This window comes from Sphaerodactylus townsendi, linkage group LG03 (assembly GCF_021028975.2).
Source record: "Sphaerodactylus townsendi isolate TG3544 linkage group LG03, MPM_Stown_v2.3, whole genome shotgun sequence".
In the NCBI taxonomy this organism is placed as follows: domain Eukaryota; kingdom Metazoa; phylum Chordata; class Lepidosauria; order Squamata; family Sphaerodactylidae; genus Sphaerodactylus; species Sphaerodactylus townsendi.
In genome coordinates, this window is record NC_059427.1 from 97594490 (window position 1) to 97616509 (window position 22020).

General features: G+C 41.4%; 1 protein-coding gene across 2 annotated transcripts in view; it reads right to left on the reverse strand.

Annotated features, from left to right (window-relative positions):
• Positions 1–22020, reverse strand: part of SH3PXD2B (SH3 and PX domains 2B) — a 134341-nt gene that overhangs the window by 18798 nt on the left and 93523 nt on the right. For both annotated transcript variants that reach the window (XM_048489861.1, XM_048489862.1), the window contains exons 6-8: positions 13650–13675; positions 4099–4233; positions 2037–2141 (exon numbers count right to left, since the gene is read on the reverse strand). In XM_048489861.1, the coding sequence (XP_048345818.1) occupies positions 2037–2141; positions 4099–4233; positions 13650–13675 (266 nt within the window). The remainder of the gene's footprint in view (positions 1–2036; positions 2142–4098; positions 4234–13649; positions 13676–22020) is intronic.

Below are 22020 nucleotides of genomic sequence, written 5' to 3' on the forward strand. Positions count from 1 at the left end.
AACCAGCTTGGGGGTTTTCCTCTCCGATATTGCCTTGCAAAATTTAGCTGGACTAAAATACATCAAAGAACCAATCTGCAAGCAGGAGTCTTATGAGGCAGTTAAGCTGAGAAGTTGTCAGGGAAGGGCCAGAAAATCGAATGTCTGCAATGGATTGAAGCAGCAGGGCCAGTGAGGGAGCTGAGGCACAAACCTGCAAAGTCTGTGGCATATTTCTATTCTTACCTGATGGTAACAGCAATTCCATGTGCAGAAAGTGTAAGCTGGTAGCCTTACTGGAAGAGAAGATACAGGGACTCGAGGCATGCTTGTCCATAGTCCGTTTTATAACAGAAAGGAAAGAGTTTATAGATAGAATGCATGAAGCACTCTTGAGAGGGCAACAGGAAGAGGAGGGAAAGTTACCTCAGGAAATAGAGGTGCACACACACAGGAGGAGGGTGCATAGAGCAGAAAAATCAGGAAACATTCTGAGCCTCTGTGGCTACGCAACTGGTTCCAGGATCTTCCCATAGATATTGATTGTGCACTTGCTGGAACAAGGGATTCTCTTCCAGTTTCCCTGATGCTTGAAGGAAATTTCTCAGGCCCCTGTGATTGAGAGGACTCAAGTTTCCACTCCCCAATATAAGAGGGGGAGTGTGCTGGTAACTGGGAATTTCTTACTGTGACAGGTAGAGACTATAGTGTGTCAAGTGGACCTGTCGTCTTGAGAGGGATGCTGTCTGCCAGGATGTGATGGAAAGGTAAAAAGACTAGTCAAGCCCACAGATTATTATCATTTCTTGCTCGTCCATGTGGGAACAATTGATGCTGGCCAGCACAGTCCAGAACATATTAAAAGAGACTCTAAGTAAAAATGTGAAAGATCTGAAAGGTTGTCTTTTCGTCAGTTCTTCCTGTCAAAGGCTGTGGTTTAGGAATGGAACGAAGAATATTGCAAATAAATGACTGGCTGCGTGGAAGGTGTTGCCAGGAAAGGTTCTGTTTTTTTGATCATGGCTCACACTATTGAGATGAAGCTCTTCTATTGAAAGATGGTTTGCACCTCACAAAGGTACAAAAATGTGTTTGGTAAAAACCTTTCAAACATAAGGAAGTCTTTAAACTAAATTCTATGGGGGAGTGAGACAAAAATTCAAAGCCAGGTATGAACCAATAACTGGAGATAAGAACCAGATTTGCGGGGAGTGGCACATCCGCGAGGAAACGTTAACTCACAGATAAGTACAGAAACTAAACCATCAGGCAAATAGACTCCGATGCCTCTACCCTAATGCACAATGTATGGAAATAAGCAGGAGAAACTAGAAGTCTTAATACAGAAAGGAGACTATCACCTAATAGGAATTACTGAAACTTGATGGGATGACACATGAGAATTGGAATATTAGGATTGAGGGGTACAACTTGGGGAAGGCTGAAAAACTGGGTTAAAACTAACAAAATGCATTTCAACAGAGAAAAATGTAAAGTTCTGCATTTAGGTAGGAAAAATCAAATGCATAATTATAGAATGGGGAGACTGGTCATGGCAGCAGTGTGTGAAAAATGGATCTAGGGCTCTTAGTAGACTATACACAGAACATGCATCAGCAGTGTAAATGCAGCAATTGAAAAGGCAAAATAAGTATAGTGTCCCGATCACACAGACCAATTGTAACACTTTACTCTGACCTCGTTAGACTTCACCCAGAGCATTGTGTTCAGTTCTGGGACAATTTAAGAAGAATGTTGATAAGCTGGAATGTGTCCAAAGGACACCAACCAAGATAGTGTGGTGTTTGGAGACTAAGTTGTACAAAGAAGGGCTGAAGAAGCTTGGTTTATTTAGGCTAGAGAAGAGATGCCTAAGAAGGGATAGAAGAAGTATCTGAATGGCTGTTGCAGTATCTGAATGGATGGTGCAGTGTTTTTTTTCTGCATTGTGCACAGGATTGAACTAAATGACCCTGGAGGTCCCTTCCAACTCTATGATTCTATGAAATTTGGGAGTGGTGTAGCTACTTTGGAATTATTTCAAATTATTTTCTCACCTTCTTCAGGCTGTATTGAGAATTCATCTTGGACTCCATCCTGAGCTTCAAGGCACGTGGCTGGGACCCAGCCTTGCTCATCCAGTGTGCTCACAAACCACCAGCCTAAAAAAAAGGAACAAATAAGGAAATAAGGAATAAAGGCTTTAGTCAGAGATCTTCATTCAGTTCAAGCTTTGGACAACCATTGCCAAAATATGGCAGAAAAAATCCCTCATAATAAATTCCACTCATTGCCCCAATTAAAGCACTGAAGATGGCGTTAGTCCCTTCCCACTGTCCTCGGGCTACCATATTTCACAGTTCTCAATTTTTTAATATTTTCATTAATGTCAGTGTTGGAAGATTTCTACAGTCAGAATATTTTTACTGTCCACTGCAACTGCAAGAGTGGGTCTCACATACAAAGTGAAAATGTTATTTTCTTTTACAGATAGCCTAAATTCAAGGGGAGAAACATCATGGGGGAAGGGGGATATTTAATCCCTTTCCTGTATCCATCAAATATTAACAACTACAATCTGCTTTTACCACCACTGGTGATAACTTTCAGGTTTTATTGCTGGGTTTGCACTCAAATTGTTTATTTATTGGGTGACTGATTTTACTTTGATGTTATTGTGGTCATTCTAAGTAAAATGTCACTTTTGAGAAACCTGGGGGTTCCACTGAGCACAAAAATTGCAAATAAATACATACATTTGCCCCAAGCAGCACTTGGGGTTGCAATGCTTTGGGTTAAACTCCCCTTCCTCTCACTTTCTGTTCTCTGAGTTCCATTACTTAAGTGCTGTCTGAAGAAATGACTTATTTTGTCTGACCTGAATCTATCACTCATCTATTTAATTGGATGCCCTGCAATAGTTTGGGAGAGAGAGGAAAGTTATTTCTATCCACTTTCTCCAGACTCTGCAATTATAAGCTTGTTTTTTTCCTAAAACATTCAGAATTTGTGAAAATAATATTCAAAGAGAAAGCTAAGCTACTCAGAGAAAAATGATTGGATCTTCGTAAGTCACAAAAGCAAATCAATCTAGGTAACTCACAAGATAAGCAATCTATTCAAGGGGGAACAATAAACAAAGTTTTAAATCATCCATAAAAATTCAGCAGAAAGTGCTTTGGAACAATAAGCAGTTTCTGAATAGAAAACCTAGCTTCAAAGCATATTATTAAAGTCACGTCAAGAAAAGCTATCCATTCACATCATTTTGCGGAAAAAACTGCTCACTAGCGCAATCATGTGGTGGATGTTTCCTCATTGTTAAAATGCAAATTCAAAGCTGTTTCCAGAACCCATTTCTTATTTTAATCAAATAAGGAAAATGAACATAGTACACATAAAACAAAGTTTAATTCTATTCACAGCATAGTTCTCACTGGAATTGGTCAAGGAGCTAAATGAATTATGTTAATTGCAGAATGTAAGTCAATTGCTTGCTCATAAAAGAAGGATGGGCACCTTAGAGCATTAACCTCTTTTTGTTAAACTAGCAGAGACTCTGAATCTAGGCTTCAGGCCTAGATAACCTTTTGCCAAGGAAATGGGCCAGGGACTGGGATGAAAAGGAACAGCAAGGAAGGAGGAAGACCCAGCATAAGATAGATTGACTATATAGGAAGTCAAGATCCTCAGTTGGCAAAAACCTGAGCAAGGCTATTACCATTAGGACATTTTGGAGGACATTTAAGGTTGCCATGACTTGGAGGCACAACACACACAAGAAGAAAAAAACAGCAGCTAACTGTTTTCCCAACAGAATTGTCACCCCAACTATCATGTATCTCCACCCCCCCCCCGCCCCCCGCACCCAATCACCACCACCCACTCACTCACTGAATCATGTGTAGTTTGACTCTGGGCTTTTAGCTGAATGTGTGTTACTTCAGTCCTCACAAATTCAGTTTGTACTCAGAAATACCTGTCTGCTCCATGTTCTCTCCACCCCCAATAAAGCTGTGGACTCTAAATCTCATCTTTACGGTGAACCATAGTTCCTTACTACAAATGATTTCATTAAAACTCTTATCTATACTCATGTTCTAGTGGAGCTCTCCTTACCAGATTCATTCTTCTCAATTATATCCACCACTTGGCCTGCACATAAGCTGATTTCAGAACTTTCTTGCTTTTGGTAATCTGCCACCACCACATACTGCTCCAGGACCATGGGATCTGCTGATGCCAAATCTCCACCTTTGCCATAGGAAACATGAGAAAAAAATGGTCACCAGAAGAGTGCATTCTACCACTTGCCTTTTCTTATGATCATGGCCACATAGGAAAACAAGATAGGCATAACTTATAATTCAAAGTGAATAATAAGAGGAAGATTACACTGGTGATGAGAAGGGAATTGACAACTGTATTAAACAACAAGATTCTTCTACCTTGACACTCATATGAAGTTCCACGTTTTCAGCTGCTAAAACAACTCTTTACCAGAGTGTGGACAGCAAACATTTCCCTACTAATCATCACAGATCAATTTAAATACTAAGGAAGGCCTCAAAAACCACACACAGGTGTTAGATGAAACAAGATGGCCAGCTGCCCCCCAAACAATCCCACTGAAACATACAATTTCAAAATGGCTGTTAACTCCAGGAACACGGAAGCTATGTCATACCTTGTCACACTAGGATATCTCCCGGTTCCCCTATATTCGTAGGCAGGAATGTTTCCTAATTCTTCTGAAATTTGCTTCTTCTGATCTTCTCACTGGTCAGCTTTACTACATATAACCTTCTGGAGAGGGTTGTTCAATTGTCCCATCCCACCCCACACCTCATTAACTGTATAACTGAATCACCTTAAGGATCTCAGATGATCCCCACCCCACTTTTACTCTCTGATTTCAGATAATATCATGCTAATGGTTTTTCAAAGTTCAACCTAAAACATTAGAATTGTATTAATCTCAGAGGAAAATGATTAGAGTGGGGAGAGATTTGTTAAGAAGGAAAGCAGCAGACATTCTTAAGATGTTCTTAACAGTACAGTTCAGATGGCATTTGGCTGTTTGATAAGATTCCAACTGGTTACAGATTCTGAAGTTTTTGAAATAAAATACTCGCAGAGATTCCTGTGTAAACTGTGGTATCCAAAATCTAGAAGCAATGGAGTATTCACTGTACTTCCTTTTTTCTCTTCAGACTTCACTAAACTATAGGGTCTCTTCAGAGCTTTTGAAGTAAATCCACCTCAGAATTAGGAATGGGAGTTCTTCTCTCATGTGAAGTTTAAATCCCCTCCTGGCTAGAGATTGGTCCCTCTTTGTCACTATGTCTCTCACTCAACCATTTCCCTCTGTTCTACACACACAGTTCAGGAGATGAACTAGCTATATTTTTAGGGATTCTTCTTTCCCTAGAAGCTTATTCCCCTCTTTGGCTAGAGTAGGGTCCTTCCCCCCCCACCCCCCACTCTTTCCCTGTCAACACCACAGATCTATACAAAGACTCTAAACACATCTGAACCCTCCAGTTCCAAGAGTTCTGTCAGCAATCTGAGTTCTAAACACCACCCACTTCCAGGATGTCACTCACAAACACAGGCTCTGTAAGGAATTACCCCTTCACAGTGAGGTTTTTCTGCCTCTCCATGCTCCTAGCTTTGAAGTAGCATTATACAGAATGGAGTTTTTATATGCTATTTTCTTTAGGTTTGTCAGTCATTTTTCTAGGAATTGGCTGAAATGTTATGGCTTTCCCTAGAACTGACATCAGTCCTCTCTAAGAATCACCCAAAACTCTGTGACATCTCATCATCTACCAGCCCCTCCATGTCCCCCTCCGCTGTCTCTCAGTGGTTGCCAGCCTGGACCTGGCAACCCTAGATGAAACAGAGGCAGTCATTTGAAGGGTAGCAACAAGCTTTGTACACAATTTGAATCCTAATTATCACAAAATTCTTCACGGTTAAAATGCAGTTGTTTGAGGCCGCCATTGCAAGAATGTTTCTTCCTACTCTGTCTCCAGTGATGTCTAGCAAATTAAAATATGTGGTTCCACGAATCTGTAATGTAAATTTCCCCACTCCTACAACCAGCAGCTAATGAAGTAAAGTGGTAGCAGGAATTTCTCAATGTGATGATATTGCACGTGCTTTAGTTTGTATATTCATATTATTACAGGGAAAAGAGAAGAAGACACTCAATACTGTCTACTTTTTACAGCAAGAGAAAGGAAAAATATTTTACATAATTTACTTAAGGTTCTTGTTTAATGGCCTGGTCCTATGAATAGTTGTGTCAAGGAAGTGCCTCAAGGGATTAGGCTGTATAGTTCCACTATTATTGAATAAGTCTGTCATCCTTCCAGGCCTCCTAAAGGACTTGCTTTCATCACTCTTTTACAACCTACTCCCTGACTTTTAAACTGCTAAGTGCTGATTCACATGAGATCTGAGGGAAGCAATGGGACAGAATAGACAAGGTTAGATACATTTCGTACTTCTGGAGTTCGTACTTCCGGAGGATGTGGTTTCAGGTCTCAAGGACCACAGCCCCCAATAATTAAGTTTTTTTGCAGTTCTTCTTTTATATTCCAAATCATCAGTCTGGCTTCTATGTGTAGGGTAAATGTAGCTGTGAGAAATAAAATTATAGTAAAAGAAATATGCAAAGACTACAGAATACTTTAAACATACCTAAAGGAAGAAACAACAGAAAATATACAGAGACTGGGAATTTAGTGGAAATATTTAGAGCCACTAGGGGGCACCAGAGTTTACTCAGGGAGAGTATCTGACACTCTACACCAAAGGAAAGAAAGAATGCTTGGAGGCAGTGGCAAAAACGAGAAAATACTCAATATATTTTATTAAATCAAAAGGCCCATCTTGGGCACTTCTGTCCACAGCTGAACTCCTGCTGCACTTAATAAAACAACAAGAACCAAGACAGAACTTTCATCTGCTGTTTCCCTAAGTACCTACTTGAAATCACCTAAAGCACCATACTCTGAATTGGAGTCAAGTCCAATTAAGTTCAATAGGACTTACTCCCAAGTGAACATGCAGCACTAAAGACCTAGAATCACTTTGCTTTTAAAATATACTGAATACACTTCCTTCACTTATGTGAGATTCTGGTTTGGCATGCAGAAGATCAATTGACCACATGCTGATTTAAAAAAATAAAAAAACAAAATATATCCTCAATCAAACATCAGGAGAAAATGCTACTAGAACACGGCCATATAGCCCAGAAACCACACAACTCCCCAATTAGAGCTTCATCTACTGGAAAGAAAGAAAGAGCTACCAGAACAAGACAAATGCAACTCCTAGAAAATAATGCCTGTACTTTAGAATTGTAGGTCCCGTCTCCTGCTGACTGCTATTCTAACTAAGCCAAAGAATATGTCATCTGGTCAACACAAGGTAAAACACAGGAAAAGAGATGAGAACCTTTTTCCGGCCCCCAGCTCCCCATGTAATTACTCATAGTGCTCTGGGGCTATTTGCAGCTTCAACAACAGGTTGGCACCTCCAAAGTACCTATTAAACCAGCAACACAATGAAGTAAACAACATCAAGTGGAAAAAGTAGGGATTATTTTCAGCCACTCCTTCTCTCAGGAAAGTTATTCCCAACTGCTAAATTGCAAGGGTGCATGAAACAAAAACAATGGCCATCTCTGGAACTTGCTTGAGACTTTTCAAGCGCTGTGAATTTTCATGTCTCAAAATAAGGCAAAAAGATTCCGTGTTGACAGGAAATCTAAAAATCAGTTCATTCAAGTGTGTATCTTGCTTCTTGTTTGTTAGGATCAAGTGATCCTGCTTGTGGGAATCAGCCATCACAGAAGCAAGTTTCACATCACCTAAGGTTGATTAAAAACTATTCACAGAAAAGAATTTACAACATCTGTTTGAAAATCACCAAGCAATCAGACCCCTAACTGATGAATATGAATGCATGAAGCAGTATTCAAAGGATCCAGCCCTTACATAATTTTTGTTGGGTTCCAGAACTCTTTAGACACAAAGTAGATGATAGGATTGCTACACTACTAATTTTAAGTGGTGTGCTTTTTATTGCATGCAATTGGTTTATATGAATGTGAACTTCATTGCACGTCTGTCGGCCAATAGCTATTACAAATAAATATTCTACTTTAAATTGACCCAATTTTTGTAAAACCTGCTTAATTTGTGTGTGTGTGTGTGTGTGTGTGTGTGTGTGTGTGTGTGTGTGTGTGTGTGTGTGTGTGTGTGTGTGTGTGTGTGTGTGTGTGTGTGTGTGTGAGAGAGAAACAATGTTTAAAGTAGTGAGCTTTAGTTGTATTAAATTATGAGCAGATAAGCAACTGATATTTATCTGGATGAGAGAGGTAACACTTCAATTTCTTCCCAGACACTATCAGGTATTATTTGTCGAGCCCACTATATAATTTCTTTGCAATCTGTCATCAAAAATTTAAGGCCACCACCAGCAAAGCAGAAGGGTTGCCACCCAGCCTAATGAAACCCAAGTGAATTTTGTTGGCTCAAGTCATATCAATGGGAATGGGGATTTTTTTTATGAATTAGCACAAACAATGATCTCTTCTTCCTTCTTGCCTCCATTCAGGTGTGAGTTGGGAGGGTAGCAACCCCACAAAGCACAGACGCGATAGTAGAACCTGAACTTCCCAAAAAGAAAAAATGGAAGCAAGGCCCAAGCAACAAGCAGTTGTTACTACCTCTCAGTAGGAAAGAAGCCGTTCTCTGGATAAATCCTAATGAAGGAACAAAAAGAATGTAGAGAAAGACAATGAGGAGGAGTAAGCCTGTAAACGATATGGGATCAACCAAAGAAAAATTGTGTCAGTTTGGTTCTTCAAGATGACAGAACGTAAGCCTGAAGGCAGCAAAGGCAGTAAAATGGAACCTGACTGTTTAGAGAGGCCACACTACCACCAATAAACTGAGAGAGGCCACACTACCACCAAGAACCAGATATGAGGAGCAAGCCATAGAAGATGACCACCATCATACTGCTGGTAATCTTCTATGGGCTGCTTCTGTGTGCCCATAATCCGCCTGCATAATATTTCTATGTTGGAGATTGTAAATAAAGGTTATAGGTTTCCTAGTATCCAATAAGGCTATTTATTTCCACTTTATCTCACCATTCCCCCAGAGAAGTCAGAGCAGTGTATCTGGGTCTTCTTCATCACCATTTTATTCTCAGAATAGCTCTGTGAAGTACTTTAGGTTAAGTGTATGAGTCTAGCCAAATGTGAGCTCAATGGGAAGGAGGATGGTATGGTCATAAAGGGAGAAGGGGGAGATTAGCTAGTCCCTTTGGCTACCCTGTCAAGAAGGGGCAAGATAGTTTATTTTTAATATTCTAGTCTGAAGCCCTAAAAATCAGCAGCACTGTCATGAGCACATACTCCAAGGCTGGATATAGTCTGAATCAGCATGGACTCTTCAAACTCACAGATGCCTATGCTGAAAGAAGTGAGACAGCAAGCAGAACCTGAATCACAACCCAAGGTCAGGTTAGGAGGATCAGCATCAAACGCAGCAACATCAGTGGCACTGGCAAAAAGCAGAGACGATGATACCACATGGCAGCTCCTCCCTCGGCCTCTTTTAAGCCAGACACCCACTGGGCAGCTGGAGATGCTGTGCACCTGGCTTGTGCATCAGACTTGCTCCTGCAAAGAAAAGTTCCCACATTCCATCCTGTCATAGTTGAGGTCTTGGATGGTGGGAGTAGCATGTTGATGTGATGTCTCCTGCAGCTGGTGAAGCCCTGGAGGCTGAGGAGCTTCTGTGCTTGTGCCGGCTGCAGCTCTGAGTCTGATCCTGAATGGACTGCCTCCTCCTCTGGTACCTGTGCTGCTGAGGAAAGGGTGTGATGCCAGTGTCTAATTCCTCATCTAAGGAGACCTCAGGGCCTCCTGGCACAGATAAGTCCATATACAACATGACAGTTATTTAGTATTCCTCCTGTCCTATGACCATTTCTCTGAGAGAAACGCTAAGTTGAACAGTGCAACTCAGTCAGTGAACAGTGTAACTTAGCCAGTGTTCTTTTTGCATTTTAATTCCCAGGAAGTCTTTTTTTGTATCACCTGTATTATATTCTGATATATTTTCCATGTTTCTGTGCTCTTAGTCTATAGAGTGTGTACACTAGTTAATAATGATCTTTTTCTCTTTTAAAGATATCAGACTGCAGACTGTTTGACCTCTCATTTCACACTGAGATACCAAACACTTGACTGAGTTAGAGGGATTAGTTAGGGCTGGGTGGAGAGAGTAATTATTCCATATGCTTGTCCACATTCAAATCCCACTTTCAATAAGTCAGACCACTGGGAGGGTGAAATGGGCGCAATTAGTCTGGCTGGTGGCAGTTATTATCAGGTAGCAATTACTGAAGGGGGACTTGTATTTTCCTACAAGAAGGTTCAGACACCCCCAAATGCATACTAACACCTCAGTCTTTTGTTTACTCACAACCTAGAAGGTAGGGACGTGTACCCCAGGCTTAACGGAGAGCTGGATGAGGACATGCAAGACACACACAAGTCTCTTCATCACATCAAAGTGTGCTAAATATATGTGCACCAGGGGGAAAAGTATGCCTCAGGCCAATTCTACATCATGCATGGGCACTCTGCCCAGGCTAAAATAGATGGTGTCTGGTTTGTTGCACCTCTATGCACATTTACTTAGCTGTAATTATTACTGAAATTAAATGAAATTACATGTCATGAACACTAACAATGTGTCCTTATTATTTTAACTATTCAAATGTAATGTAAGAGAGATAAATTTGGTTTAGGGTTGGAAAACAAGTGTTTTGTTTGAGACAAAGCAACTGGCAGCACAAAATTATGCTTTGAATTCACAAAGCAACCAAAAGTATACTTTCATATATTTTAAATGCAGTCCTTCAGTTGCATGGGAAAATAAAAGTTCCCACCATTCCACCATCTATAAAAACTGGTCCCTGAACAGCACTGACTAAAATAAATAAATCTGTTTGTATGAGCCTAAATAAGCTGTACATTTCAGTCATGAGGTGGTAGTAGGGGGACAATTTCTTTGGAAAACAGATATATCAGGGAAAAATAGCTCTATTTTTATGTTACAACTTCTAAGAGCAAGCACTGGTACAATAGTTCCCACCATGCAATTTGAAATCACTACAAGGCTGGGACAGTAAATTAGGAGGGAAATATAGTTAGCAAGTCCACATTCAGATGCATGACTGCTTACAAAGATTTGTACAGATAAACCCGTGAACACCACCAGTAGTACTGCTATATCATATGTGTTTACTGTCACACATGAGTTTGGTGAATTCATCAGCTGGAATATGCTTGGCAGGCCTGATCTATCCAGGCTTTGCAGAAACAAAGTTGAATGATATGTCTTCGGTGAGACTAAACAAAACTTCTCAGTTTATTATGTCTTTACACAGGCAGCACTAGGGAGATAAAATAGTATTGTTTGAAGAGAACAGGGAGGACTAGGAGAAGATTCAGATCTGTAATCACCCCATGGATTTGGTTTTTGTTGAACATGAGTTATGGACTGCACTGCATTCCAGAATCAAATAGAAAGATTTGCATGTTTAAAGACAAAGAAGTAAAACTGTATGCATGTTTGTTTTCCACAGCATGGCAAGGTGGCCAGGTTCCTTTGACTAAAGTCTAAAGGCTAGATATGGCTAGAAATATCTTCATTTTGATATGTACACATATATAGTTCACAGTGTTTTAAGCCATATATATATATATAGTAGCCTGCACAAAAGGGTGGAGCATGTTATATAAAATCATCTTAGCTAACATCCCTGCAGAGGCTTGGAATTGAAGTTGCTGAAAATCAGGTAAACACAAGGAATGTGAAGGGGTGCCAAGGAGCAGCCTGACACTAGCTCTAAGTTGAAAGGAACGGGGCCTCTCAGTAGAGATTAGCTAGCAAGATGTTCACAAAATAGATAAGAGTTAAAGTAGAAGACCTGATTGCTATAGAAACCAAAGTACATGAGGTAAGCTTTTAGACTCAAGTTACATTAAAAATATGGATGAAAAGGTGTGGTAAAGGTGGGATAAGATGACCAGGTCTGTACCGCCTACTTGACTCCAACCCAATGAGCAAGGGATGGGAGGTATGTTTGTAATTATAAATTATGTTATGGCAGCAGCTCTTGAACCTCCTCCTGTTACACAGAGGAGAGTTCCTTCAAGCAGAATTGAAACAATAAACTCTGAACACTGAAGAAGCTTATGGATGGTTATTTGTGAGTAACCGGACAGAGTTTTAGCTCTGAACACAGGGCTCTGCCCTGTGCCTAACAATTTGGCTACTCTGGTAAACAATTAATTAATTAAACAAGGTAAAGAAAAGTACCGTAGCACATTTTTAGCAAAGTTTTGTAAAAATGTGCAGGACTGCTAGTTTTGCCTAAAATATACTTGCTTCCATTACTGATACAATGCCCAAATAATGATCTTATAGCTCCTGCTCCTGCTATGGTATTGCTAATACATTGGTTGCTAACTTATTAAGAGACCTTTGCTTCCTTATTAAAAAAAAAACCCAAACAAACAAAAAACAGCCTTTTAAAAGAATGTTTTTTTCCTCTTGGCCTGTTGGCCACCCTATTTTTAAATTGCAAATTTACTTCATACTCCTTCTAACTAGTACTAGTTTCTTCTTCTTCCGGCCCTCTACCCCTTCTTTTCTTTGGTCTAATTGTCAAAAGTCACTAGTCATCCAACTGAAAAGAATTCTTTCTCTGAGTCCTGGCTAGAATGCTTAATTTCATTCAATCAACCCCAAACTTCCACTTGATTGGTTTTTGAGAAATACTACCATTCATGCTACTGGAGCAGCTGAACTCCTTGTTTGCCTTCTGGGACATTAAGGACCTTTCGGAAGTAGAACTACAGTATTCACTCAGCGATGGGAACTAATATATTGTGTGGACTGAGAAAAACAGTTAAGACTTTGAGAACAGTAAGGCTAAGAAGCATAGTATAAATAAATAAATAATACTTTTGTGAATAATATAAATACATTAATATTTTTGAGCTTGGGTCAAAAGAGAGCATCTTCGGGATATTTTTTTGTCTCATCCCATTTCCATACTGTTGCTCTCCCTTACATAAATCCTATAATCTGTTTCCTCTCTACTTTCACGACAGAAGTACACTTCATGACAGAAGTCCAGCTTTGTCCATGGCCAGTTTCCAGCCTAGGTGACTGGCAATCTTGGCTGCAAACTGATTGCTTCTGCTAGAAATCTACAAACAGTGAATACGATGTACAGAAGAACCTTGAACCAAGTCCAGGAACCCGACACAGACAACATACAGACACTAGGCTGACATGTAAAAGTATCTTTTTCATGCATTTTTGTCCTTCATCTGCTTATATGTTGAAACAGAAATGAAATATGGGAAAAGAGCAACATGCAAGGGGAAGCAGACTTCGATGACTTGGAAAAGACTTCTTTCCATCATATGAAAATGCTACAGTGACTACGAAAATACACGGTTCCTCAAATTTTGTATTAGTCACTAGGTGTGGACTTTTTAATAATTTTATGACATATCAAAAGTGAAGCAGAACTATGAAGAGGAACAACTGCCTTACCAGGTCTCCTCTTCCCAACTGGTTCCCTGCAAAGAAGAAAACAAAATAAATTAGCGAGACTATGCAACAGAATGGTCCATCTAGCTCTGAAGTGATATATGTGTTATAATTGTAACAAATAAGGGAGACTAGGCCTTGGGTAGTTTCTGGATCTGCCAAACAGTAAATGCCCTTACACAACTCCCCGGCCTCCATGCAAAGCATTTGAGTCCTAATTCTCTTCTGTTGCTCACCTGCACAGCAGACAACAAGTCCTAGAATTTCAGGGAGAATAGCTTCCAGAAAACACAAGCTACATTTTACTTACGTCAGAAAAACATGTGGTATATATGAAGACAAGATATCAAAAAAAAGTTATAAAACAGCAGGATGTTATTGAGTGGTACCAACTAGCATGTGTTACAAATTACAGGGCATGTGCTCAGTTTCTTTAATTCCAGTTTCCAGAAGAGTCAAGGCAAAAACAGAAGAGCATTAATTGCATGGTCACCCCACCCCCTGCCCCATCCCATCCCAAGCTGAAAATGACAGGCTTGCCATTCAGAGGCATCGTCTATTAAGTTCTACTCAGAAGAAAGGAAGTTAGTCTAACATGGAACAAATCACTTTACAGAACTTTCTTATCACAAATACAGAACACTGCTTTCTTCATTCTTTTTCTCTGATGGAAATTCTCACTGGAAGGAAGTTCTGTGGCTTTACCTATCAATCCAAAAACCTCAGGTAGTTTTCTAAAAAGACTTCTAAAAGAACTGAGTCATTTCCTGCACTTCAATTCTTTTCTTTTGACCCTAACAGTATTTAAAGACGATGACTTCTAAATATTTAACATTCAAGTCCCTACCGTGTTTCCCCGAATATAAGACAGTGTCTTATATTAAATTTTGCTCCCAAAGATGTGCTATGTCTTATTTTCAGGGGATGTCTTATTTTTCTGTGTTCTGTTCGTCGGGCCTGCTTCCAAACAAAAACTTTGCTATGTCTTACTTTCGGGGGATGCCTTATATTTCGCACTTCAGCAAAACCTCTACTATGTCTTATTTTTAGGGATGTGTATATTGGGAAACAGAATTGAACCGTGTTTCCCAGATATAGAACCAGTGTCTTATATTAAAATTTTACTCCCAAGATGTGCTATGTCTTATTTTCAGGATGTCTTATTTTCATGTTCTGTTAGTGGTGCTGAAACAAAACTTTTACTGTAATGCTTACTTTGGGGGGGATGCCTTATGTTGCTTCATGAGAAACCTCTACTATGTCTTATTTTTTTTGGGGATGTATCTTATTAGAGCAGGGGTGAATTGCCCTGTTGCTCTGGGGCAAGACAAATACCAGCCTTTCATCTAATACGCATTCTTAATTTGACAGACAAGCACATCACTGACTTGATAGGCACATACAACGCACTTCCACCTTAGAGGCCCAATAGGAACACATGAAACTGCCTGATAATGAGTCTGGGATTGAACCTTGGACCCTCTGTATGTAAAGCAGATGCTTTACCACTGAACCCTCCCCTAGTGTTTTTTGAAGGCACACTCACAAAACGAGCTGAAGTGACAGGGATCAATGAAGCTTTTCTAACAAAAAACACGTCCTCACTTCAGATAGCTGATCCACTCAGGACAGCTGATATGTAATCATCATTTCACACAAGAAAAATGTCATGCAATGGCTGCGACTGCTGCATTAATTTTTGTGAGCACGCCAGGTGACAATTCTATTTTTATTTTATTTATTTATTTTATATTTATTTTATTTTAGGCTCATAGGAATATTTATGCATATCACAGTTACATCTCCTTCCAGACATTACATTCTCAGGATTTATTTTTACAATTAAACATTCATTTCCTACAGTTATACTGATCTAACTCCAAGCCATTTTATACAGTGTTTTAAAGAGTCTGTACAGTAGACGAGTTCCAGAATGGTGAAGATCTAGATCAGGGGTAGGGAACCTGCGGCTCTCCAGATGTTCAGGAACTACAATTCCCATCAGCCCCTACTAGCATGGCCAATTGGCCATGCTGACAGAGGCTGATGGGAATTGTAGTTCCTGAACATCCGGAGAGCCGCAGGTTCCCTACCCCTGATCTAGATCTTTCAATCTTTGACAGAACCCAATACCTGCTACATGTCTAAATGCATATGAAACTGTTCTAATGAAAGATTTTTTTAAAAAAAGAAGAGGCTTTGGTAATAAAGGTGCAACAGAGACTGGTCAGAAAGGGGCACCGTGGGAATTAAATCTCCACCATTTCCCCATAATATGAAAAGGTGCATGACTTGGAACCAGAAAATCTGAAGTGGTACGTATAATCTGAAACTGTTCACACACTGGTCAGCTAACAGGGCACACGGATTCAAGTGTTTCTGAGATACTTAGAGAGGCCTGAAAACTGAATTAAAAAGTAGCTCACAATCTCAAATCCTTCCGAGCAAAATGCTAAGAACATTCACTACAGAGTAAAGCTGCACATTACGGACTAGCACGTTCCTTGTGGCATCAGTGTTTGTGGACAGAAGCTCACTTGAGGATCCACTTCATGACTCTGACAAAGCTGGGTCTCATCCACAAAAGCTGATGACATAATAAATCTGGTAGTCTTCAAGGTGTCACAAGATTTTTTTTTTGTCCTGCTGCAACAGACTAACAAGGATGTCCCCCCCCCTCCAGAAAAACACACGCTCAATGCACGCTCCAGTCTACAACTGTACTGCCTAAAAAGGCATTAGGAAAGGAAAGCTTCTCTGTTTTACCGTTATCATTAGCTGCTAAATGTATTAAGCATAAAATATCACTGTCCCTCCTCTGTTCCACTATTTCATCTATCAGGATGAGGAAGGAAATGGAAGGAAAGCTGTGCTTACACTTCGTTGGGACTTCTCTGGTCTGAGCCAAGATAGCAGCAGGTCTCAGTGTGAGATGCTCTGACAGATCACAGAGAGTCAAAGCTCAGACAAGAAAGGAAACAACACTAAGCTCATGTAGCCTGCAACTTTCTCCCCTCTACCTATCCCACAATTGCCCCTTGGCATGAATCCAGAAAGACATCTGAGGAAACCTAAACAGCGAAAGGTCATTAGATGAATCTGGATGACTTGTGACATTATCTAACTTTTTACCAATCCTAGAATGCTCTATGTTGAATATTGGTCGTAAGAGAACAAAAGTTACAAAATCTAGCAATTTGCTCAAAATGGGAAAGCCCTGAAAAATCTCAGTGTTTTCCCACACACATCATGAGGCTAGGAACAACCCTTTCTACAGAGGAAGAAGGGGATGTCATAACGAAGTGAAGGTGCAAAACAGAAGTTCTTTGCTTCATTATATTTGAGTGAGCAACAGCTCTCGGGTCTATTTTTAAAATCACACTGCCTTGATTTGGTAAGAGTCTGAGATATGTAAGCATTGTTCTCAAATGGATGAGCAGATGCTGTTGCTCTGCTTTACTCATGAAACAATGTTTGTCTGGAGCAGATTGTGTTAAAATGCCTAAATGTGGAGGGGGGAAAGCATGGTGTTATCACCTTCACAGGAAAGCAACATGGCAAAAAATGAGACAAGGAAGGCCCGTACAAAAATGGGCCCATATCTCAACATCTACATCATTCAGAACTGAGGGCATTGATATGGAACATTTGTACTGTGCCCTCTTAAATAAAAATGAATTTAGTTTTACCTATTCAAAACTAGCAACAATGGTGGCCCCAGAGGTGACTAAAAAGCACTTATCTGTGTAGGATACTTACTTTGCAGGCACACTATTTGAAACACTTCATTTTTTTTGGGGGGGGGGGGATTCTGTTATTAAAATAGCACACAAGGTGACAAGGTTCACAGCCTGCATGCTAGCACAGCAATTTGTAACACAGACAGTCACCACAGTGGCTTGTACAAAGGCTGCAGATGTACAGGGAGGGATCTGTCTTTTAAGTAATGGGCCAGTAGGTTGGAAAGAAGGTGCCTGACTAAGTGCTTTTTGGCAGCCTTCACATGGCTGCTGGCACCTTTAAATCTATCCTCCCCAAAGGGATTTTAATTGCAACTGGTAAAACAAAGTCTGAGCATATAATTCAGATGAGATGCTTTTTCTGGCCCAGCTTTCACCCTGCCCCTTTCAGTCCAACTTGCTGGTGGTGCTAAGGCTCTCTAAGATGGATGCAAGAAGCAATCAGTTACTACAGCCTGTCCAGGACTCCAGTCTTATTATCACGCCTTTCCAAATGGCTGAATCGATACAATAAAGACAGGGCAAATTGATAACCTAGAGACTTAGCCTTATTAATAGGATATGCTTTTCCTTCAAGGCAGATCAGAGAATAGTTTATTTATACCCTGAATTGCTGAATATTATCTCTGCCAATTACAGCGTCCTCCTTCCAGTACAGAAAACCAAAGTCATTGCACAGAATTTCTGGTTTTGCCAGGTGTTTGCTCTCCATTTGAGCTAAGCATCAGCAATGATGGCCCTTTCCCCACTTCCTTTAAGCCCTGCGCTACTCGAGGAGAGTAGCGCGGGGTCCCTCGGCACTCCCCACTGAGAGGGGCGGCGACAGCGCAGCCGCCCCCGAAGCTGCTGCTGTCGCGCCCCTCAGCGCGCGGCATCCCAGACGCTCTTCTGAACGGCGCCTTTTGACGACCCCGCACAGAGCGCGGGGTCGTGGGGACACCTGGGCGCGTGCCTGGGATGCCGCGCGCTGAGAGCAGCGCGCGGCATAGGGGAGATGGAAGCGAGTGGGGAAAGGCTCGATGTTTTCTCACAAAGTTTGGAGGCATTTTTAATTGGCAGGGCATTTCAAAAAGTGGCAACATCTGGAAAGTGTCTGAACAGATTTCTGGGATTCAACTCACCAAACAAATAGGTCAGTGGGAACTCAGAAAAGATGGATTTTTAGAAAGATTATAGGGCATAGGTGTAGCTACCAAGGGGTGGGGACCGGTGCCCCGGGCAGCAGCCGTTCAGGTGACGTGGGGGATAGAAAATTGCCCTCACACCCCTCCTCCTTCCCCCTTGTCCTGCCAGGCCTGCCAGAGGCCACTGCCGGGTGCCCCTGCTCAGCCCCGCCTGGTCCTGTTGCCAGCTAAAGTAAGTAGGGGGTGGGGATGGCGTGGGGGCCCGTGGGGGGGGGAAGAGTCTGCCACAGGCTCCATTTTTCCTAGCTATGCCACTGTTTTAGGGTGTCTGTCTGGTCATCCCTCCAGTGGTAGGGAACTATCAATCTGCAACTCAGTTTAACTGGATGAAGATCAGCTGAGAGGAGAGAAATAAATAAATAAACCTCCTATTACATGTATACTGTGAGTATAAACCCCTACTACTCTCTTGTGCCAATGAATCTGAGCATTTGCAAGATGAATGGAGGAAAGCTGCTGTGCCATGTTGCCTTAAATGTATCCAGTCCATCAATTGCTGAAGGGCTTCCCAACAGATGAAAGTGAAGTACTAATGGATAATGAAAGCTACTACTGCACCCAGTTCTTCTAAAGCAGAGACTAAAATGAACATTTCTTATAGAAGAAGGTTAAGGGTCATACCACATGATAAACCAAGCTGGAAGGAAAGCACCTGCTAATCCTGTGTATGCTTGCTGGGGAAATCTGACAGAGTAACAGCCCTACAGTTGATCTCTGGTTAAAAAGGATACTTCATGTCTGGTCTAGGAAACATTTTATGGCGTAATGTCAATTCATTAATACATATGAGGGGAATTAATTCTCTGTATAGACTTATAGCCCAATCCAGAGCCCCAGGCAGCTGGGGGTGGCATTGCTGCTGCCCTATTGCCTCCAGAGGGCACCAGAAAGCTCTCTACAGGGCTTGATGGACTTATGCCAGTCAAAAGGATGGTGTAAGTCCAAGGCCCAGTCTGTAGTGTAATGGGCAGCAGAGTGAGAAGAATGTTGCGGCACCCAGTGCTGTGTTCAGTTGTCCCAGAGGGCTGTGGCATCTGCTCACCAGTGCATTTGCCCCTCTGCCAAAATAAGTGCCCCAGGGAGGGCAAATCCATCAGTGCAGGCCCACACTGCCTCTGCAAGTGGATTTGCCCCTCCCCTGGATCGGGCCATGAGAGTTTGAATACTTGGATTTGTCAGCATTCATTCCAAAGACGGGGTCTAACAATATGCAGTCAGAAAGCATAGGCTCCAAGCACTGCACTCAGAGGTTGCCTGTTCAACAGACCTGCAGATCCATAGATAAGGTAATAAAGAGTAGGTGAAATGTTCCTGTCAAATGGATTCCACTGCAGCTCTGCCTCTTCCCTCTCCCCCATAACAGGGTTACAGTCCTCCTAATTCCTTCTTTTAGTATGATAGCATTCAAAGTATATTATGTTGACAGTATTCCTTTAAGAGAAATGGCTCTGCTCTCTCTCTAATGTTACTGGGGTATAGATAAACATGATATATGGATGTCTGCAAGATGTGCTCCTGGAATTAACATAAAGCCAGCAAGGAGGCTAATCTTTTCTGTCTGCTGCTTCTCTTTTGCTAGAGCAAAGCACAGCAGATTGTTTTAATAACCACTTAGAGAACATGTGCAATGAAGGCTCACAGCTCTGTGGTGAGGAGCCTTAGCAGCTGAATCCCTTGACTCAGCAACAGCCGTCCTGGACATCTGACTTCTCACATTCACTGCAGAAGCTCGTTTCAGAAAAACACTCTTTCTGGAAGAGGGAAGAGCCTATAAACACAGTGGTGCTGCAGGGCTAGGCCAGATTGAGTGATTCAATCCCAATAGCTTTTCTTGTTTCTTTAAACAACTAAATTCTTACATTGGTTACTAGGTACCCCAGCAGCTAAGCTTCCAAGCCTTACCCACCATATATCCAAGCCTTAGGGACCACACACACTCAGTAACAACATATTCTGGTCATTAAAATTCAGTTCAGTTATTATCACATATTTAAAAAATTATTGAGTAAAAGCCACACAAAAATGAGGGGGATTGATCATGTCCTCCCCTCAAGCACGGCCAACCCAGAGGAGCTCGCTTCCAGTAACTGGAGCTCACTCAGCTGAGGAAAAAAACAGTGAGAAGACAAACTGTGGGCAACTGTGCTATGGACAGCACTCATGCAGGGCGGGGATTAAACCCCCACTGTTGTTATACATGCAGCTGTGGCAGAACCAGGTTTAAACAAAGACATCTGTGAAACTGAGTCTGGCCCTCAATTTGTTTTCTTCACCCTGCTCTCCATTAGTGTCATGCTTCCCCCTTCCCACCCATCCCCCTTTTCCAGTGCTCATTTGAACTTCTCACACTCCTTGGGTTATAACTGATCTCCACACTACATTTCCCCTGGAGGAAATGGCAGCTTTGGGTGGCAAATTCTAAGCAGGGCCACCCAGAGGTGGAACTGGGGAGTGGGATAAAATTCCCAAGGTCAAGTCAGCTGGTATGCGCCTGAAGCCAGTGTAATGCTGCATTCATGAAAATGCATTGAATTTTTTGGTTAGTTCTAATGTATTTCTGCACTGTAGCCATCACGGGAAAATGAAAGGCAGAGCACAGTAAACAGTAGTTGCTCAGATTCTGCTAGCTTTTTTGCAACCTTTCCTGTGAAGTTGAAGGAAACCCTTGGTTTTCAGATGCTGTTAGACCCCTCAGTCAAAGCCAGCATTGGAGAAAGGCAGGATCATTGCAAGGATGCAACCTCCTAACAAGGGGATTATCTCAAGCAATCTATGACGTCTCTCTTTCTTTAGTTCCACCCAGCTCCATACTTTTGTCTGCACAGTCAGGTCTTGCAAGAGGGCAGCCCTGTTCGTGTGTTATATCAAAACGAAAGAAAAAAAATGTGCTAACTTTGCCTAATCTTCTCTTCCTCTTTTCCATACTTTTCAACTCCTTCATTTTGCACTCTTCCCTTCATGACCTTTCTTCTCTCCCCACTTCTAATCCCATTATTTTTCATCTTTGGTCTCATCCACTCTCATCCTAAGAGGTTGGTCACTTAAGAGTTTATTTAATAGTAATATAAGCAGCAAACATTTGTTAATATTATGAACAGAAGGGGGGTTAAAACCCCATGATTTTTCAACGCAGTAAGCAGATGCTTCCCCCATTTACACTAATGATAATTGTATCTGCTTTAGTAGCTATAAAAGAGAAACCCAAGTTTAGCTTCCACTGCAAACAGAACACAGAATGTGTCTGGAGATCACATGGGCCTGGATTAGGGTTGCCAGCTTCAGGTTGAGAAGTATTGGGAAATGTTGGGGGTGGAGCTTGAGGAAAGCAGGGTTTGCAAAGTGGAGCAATCTCAGCATAGTGTATTGCCATACAACCATCCAAAGCACCGTTTTCTCCAGGTGAACTGATCTCTGTCACCTGAAGATCAGTTATAATTTCAGGCAATCTCT